General features: G+C 38.3%; 1 protein-coding gene across 1 annotated transcript in view; it reads left to right on the top strand.

Annotated features, from left to right (window-relative positions):
• The first annotated feature begins 787 nt into the window (after window positions 1–787).
• The window catches only part of LOC107555028 (collagen alpha-3(VI) chain-like), a 4828-nt gene continuing 206 nt past the window's right edge, over window positions 788–5409 (top strand). Inside the window, exons 1-2 of the mRNA XM_016237712.1 lie at window positions 788–869; window positions 4316–5112. Coding sequence (XP_016093198.1) covers window positions 788–869; window positions 4316–5112 — 879 coding nt within the window. The remainder of the gene's footprint in view (window positions 870–4315; window positions 5113–5409) is intronic.

Here is a 5409-nt window from a genome sequence, read left to right as displayed (position 1 = left end):
TGTTTTTATCATATTTGCGTATATGGTAACATGGCAACCAAAACTATACCGTGACTCAATGCGTCCAGCATCTCTGAGACTGATGTGATGGAAAAATGTTATTTTATAGTGCAAAATGTGTCTCTAAACGTTTTTACAGTAGAATCTTTCAGTGTGATTCTGAGTTCAACAGGGAGGGGACATTCTGTGTTGTGGCATATGTCTGTCTACATGTTATGGAATTTTTGTTTGTGTCCAGTAATTGTTTTTTTTTTTTTTTTTCTGAGTGTGGACTGCGTAGTGCTTAGTGGTTTTTACTGGCAAGTGAGGAACATTGATGAGGGAAGAAAACCTTTTAAAATCCTGAAATCTGACAGTTGTGTGGATTTGGCTCACAGGGTGGAAACAGGTCACATAAATCTCAATGTGCCACCAAAACTTTTCCTCTCCTCCTAGAAATAAGCATAAACTGTCCAGAGGTATTTCAGAGAATGTTTATGTTATATTTTATGAGATAAGATGAGAACGCAAACAACCCAATAAAGGACTATATTTAGAATATTGATCATTTGATACCTATAATTTGATGGCAAAACTTTATCAAACTGTGCAGTTATGTCAGAACTGTGGATGAACAGCAGTCATATGTGTTTGTGCCATTACAAGTAAGTTTAACTGAAATAAAGGGATGTACTGTGAGAATTTCCAGATATATACTGTATATAGTATGCTGTACATTTTCCCAAAAACTAAAAAGCAGTTTTGTTGTCTTTTTTCCCAGCTGTCTATTCCGTTGCTCTTGTGGACAATGGGGAAGAGCCGGTTATTACTGTTTGCCCTCTGGGGTGTAATGGTTTTTGGCCTATTCCCAAATCTTGAAGCTCAGGATGGTAAGTTTAGTCCATTATTTTTATTTATTTATGTATTTTTACCTCTCCAGCCCTCTTTGAGATGTAAACATCACGCTATGGGTAAAAACATGTTCATTTTACTGTGCTACGCTCCCTTGACTGGGAAGAGAATTAAGTTTAGTTCGTTATTTTTATTTATTTATTTATTTTTGCCTCTCCAGCCTTCTTTGAGATGTAAACATCACGCTATGGGTAAAAACATGTTCATTTTACTGTGCTACGTTCCCTTGACTGGGAAGAGAATTTAAAATGAGGTATCTTGTTCTTTGAAAAGCTCTATTGTTAAATATTAAGTTTAATTACATATACTTGTACAACAGTAAGTAAAAATAGGAGCATTACAGGGTGATTTTAGACTTGTGTTAAAACAATTTCATGTGTTTTCAAGTTCATGTGAAATTTCATATTCAAGAGAGTGAAGAGAAACAGCTACAGTTTACTGATTTAAATACTTTGAAACCATTCAGAGCAGTATGATGTAGTTTGTTCAGAACCCCTAATGAACAAAAACAACTCAACAGATAACAAAATTTTAAGCTTACACCACCAATCCTGAAGGGTCTCAAGAGCTACTGTCAGCGTCGGGAATGGCCACAGCCAGTTAATATTGACTATGGGTAATTCATGAAAAATTCAACTAGAAATAACCCAATTAACAATTCCCCCACTGTTAACATGACAAGTTTTGTCACAGTCACATTTTCTGCATGCTGTGACTCCTCTTGTGCTGGTTTTAGTGCATTTTCAACAAATAGACATGAGATAATGGATTTTAGATGTAACAGAATTGCAAAACTATCAACATCCATCCAACTGTATTTCTGTCTCTCTGCCATTATCCATTATCCATTCACTTATTTATCCATCCATTCCTGTACTAAATTCTTGGAAAAAAGTAGATTCACTTCAGAAATTGATGCCTAAATTCTTTAGATGACAAGGTATCACTAATTTATGTCTTTGAGACTTTAGAGATCATCAGCAGCTGATGATGGCTAACTGTCCAGCACAGCTTATGTCTTGAGAGCTTAATGTCTGATTCTTTTGTGTTTGTGTGCTGACTGTCTTCACTGTGTAACCATTTAAGTAAAAAAAAGTGTTCCTCCACAATTGATACAGTGATGAATCCATATGTTCTCATCTTTGAATTGTTTACTAAACAAAGGGCATATTTCACTGAATTTAAATATTAAAGACCCCATAAATTGAAGATAAGTTTTGTGCCTTTGTGTCTATGTGTTTTTTTCTTTAGCCATCAATGGTATTTTGTAGTGTGCTCCTAAATTATGATCACTTTTAGCAGATCACTGTATGCATTTTAAATGTACAGCCTCTCTCTTCTAGAAAATAAAGCTAAAAGTATTGATGACTCATTCTATACTACAGACATGTTTGCATCAGATGCTGTCTAGAACATGAATGTCCCTCCCCTAATATCACCTGCAGTCGATTATCAAGGAGTAAATCATGGCTCGTGTTTGTGACATAAAGCTTATTGGCTATTTAAAAATTGGACAAACCTTTCAATATATCCCGGCTAAACAATTTGTTTTAGTAGATACTGTTATCACAAGAAATAAAACCGTGATTGTTGAGTGATTTCAATCAACAATCAAATATGTGAAAAATGCCAGTAAAGAAGTGACAGTAAAAATATTTATGAAGGTCCAAAGATGAGACAGAAGGGTCATGACTGGTGCTGTTATCACTGAATACTGTAACATGAGTCTGCATGGTCTGACTGAACACAAGAAGATGAAAGATTCAATTGCCCAGGCAGCATCTAGAGGTGCCTAAACACATATACAGTTCAGAAACTTCATAATGTACACACAATTACTCACACATTACAGTTAAATACACTGTAAAATAAAACCCCACAACATAATTCTAGGCTATTTAGAGTATGAAAATGAGAAAGTTGCAGGGCATCTTTCTTGTTTCAGCAGACATGCAGTATAATGTGTTTGTGTTGTGTTTTTATGATGGATTGTAATTATCCATGATTATGTTTTATGTTTGGACCCCTCCCCTTTCACCATCCCTCTTTCCTTTTTTTTAACCCACACATTTTGCATTATATTTTGTTTGTCTCTCTGTCCTCTCTCCACTTCTCTTTCAAAGCCTCTGCGACAGCCGACCTTGTACTCTTAATTGACGGATCAGAGAGCGTTGGAGCTGCCAACTTCCCCCTCGTCAGTGATTTGGTGGTCCAAGTGATTGAGGGACTTGCCATTGGCAGGGATGCAATCCGTTTAGCCCTCATGATTTATGGTGCCACCCCTGAGATTCAGTTCTATCTCAATACCTTTGACAACAAAGAGAGTATCCTCAGTGCTATCCGGGGGCTTAAGTACCCTGGTGATTATGAAGCAAATCTGGGGGCCGCTTTGGAGGAGGTGGCAGACAGTCTATTGGGCCAAGATGCAGGAAGCAGGGCAGAGGAAGGGGTGCCCCAGGTGCTGGTGGTGATCAGTGCTGGGGAGTCCACCGATGATGTCAGTCAAGGCGAGAGGGCCCTAAAGCAGGCCAGTGTGTACACCTTTGGCATTGCTGTGGGTGTTTCTGCTACTGCCCAACTGGAAGCTATTGCTACAGACAAAAGCTTTGTTCTGTCTGCTCCTGATGTTAGAACAGTGGCAAGCATGGGTGACCAGATACTGCCATAGATTAATGGGGTCGCCCAGCGCACCATTGTAATTCAAACAGATTTCACAGAAGGTATGTAATTACCGTATATGGGGGATTCCATAGCGAAACTGAAGCGCGGGAAATAATAAATGTACTCAACTCGGATGTGGACCACCACTCTGCACATTTTGTGTGTCTCCCTTATTTAAAACACCTGATTCAGTTCATCAGCCCATCAGGTTAAAGCTCCATGAACTGAGTGTGTCAGATGAGACATACAAAATGTGCAGTGGTGGGTCCCCAGGACCAGGATTAAAAACCAATGCTGTAAACAACATATGCTGTTTGCCAATGAACCATAAAAAACAAGTTTTGTGGTTCACTGTTCTCGTCATGGATTGTGTTCTCTCTAAAATACAATATTTACACTAAATCAAAAGTGTAGCACAGCTTTCAAGTGGAGAGAGTTAACTCTTGTTAATCATTTTTGTATGTTTATATTCAGGATTGTATACAATTTTGGTCATAGCAAATGTCCATGCTTTGAAATGAATTATCACTTAATGCTGATTAATTTCCATTGTTTTACTACATATATGATTAATCTATACCAGCTTTTTGTCAAGCAAAAGAATGGTGATAGTTAATACATTGTATTTGTAAAAACCTTCAAGCTAAACCTTAATTATTCATTTTAGATAAATGATGAGAGCTAACTGTTTCATAGGTTGCCTGATTTTGGTTAGAATTTGCAGAAGGACTAAGCAGAATTCTTCTTTCTCCCCCCCTTTTAGCTTTGGCTGTTGGGAAGAGAGATATAATTTTCCTCATTGACAGTAGCATGGGTACCATCGTAATCAATGCAGTGCGAGAATTCATCAAAAGGTTTATTGACACCATGCCAATTGGTCCTGATCAGGTGCAGGTCGGAGTGGCCGTGTTTTCCACCACCCCAAGGATGGAGATCAACCTCAACTCATTCAGTTCAAAAGAATCACTAAGCTCTGCCCTCGCAAAAATAAAACCCAAACCTTCAGTTGAAGTCAACATTGGTGCTGCCTTGGATTTTGTGAGGACCAACATGCTCACAGCTGAGAGTGGGAGCCGCATTCAAGATCAAGTGCCACAGCTTGTGTTGCTCCTAACCAGTAAAAAATCCAAAGACAGTGTCCAACAACCGGCTGATGCCCTTCTTCAAATGGGTGTTCTGACTTTGGCTGCAGGCTCCAGGGCTGCCGATGAAACTGAGCTCAAGCAAATAGTGAACACTGGTGCAGCCCTACAATATGCCCTAACCAACCACTTCCAGCCCACAGCTGGGTCTCGTGGGAGAGAGGGGATCCAGCAGGTCCTGGTTTTAATAACAGGAGGACCATCTCAAGATGAGGTCAAGATGATTGCAGACCGTGTAGCTTTAGAGGGTGTTTTGACTTTTGCTGTTGGAGTTGGCCAAGTGGAAGATCGTTTCTTGAAAACTGTTGCTTTTGTTGAAAATTTGGCATACTACAGAAGAACTTTTGCTGACTTGTCAAGTGTTGTTGATGAAATTATGACACCACTGGTCACTGTTGTTGGGGAGACTAATACTCCAGTAGGTGAGCTGAAGCACCTTTTCATGAAAATAAATATATACATTAATTAATTAATTGAGGTGATGAGTATCAGTATAAAGTTCAAGAATACATCATGTTAGTCAACATAATTTTTTTGCACCACTTTATTTTTTTTATCACTTACATTGCTTTTCTATTCAGAAATATACAATCTAACACTTATGTTGCAGATATTTAAGCATTTTTTGGTATTTAATTCACATTCTCTCTTTTTTAAAAATCTTTCACAATGACTGAAAAACCAGGTCCCTCTGGTGGAGAAAGGGATGTTGCAT

This window comes from Sinocyclocheilus grahami, unplaced genomic scaffold, assembly GCF_001515645.1.
Source record: "Sinocyclocheilus grahami isolate Dianchi unplaced genomic scaffold, SAMN03320097.WGS_v1.1 scaffold523.1, whole genome shotgun sequence".
Taxonomy (NCBI): domain Eukaryota; kingdom Metazoa; phylum Chordata; class Actinopteri; order Cypriniformes; family Cyprinidae; genus Sinocyclocheilus; species Sinocyclocheilus grahami.
This window is presented reverse-complemented; position numbering and strand designations above follow the sequence as displayed.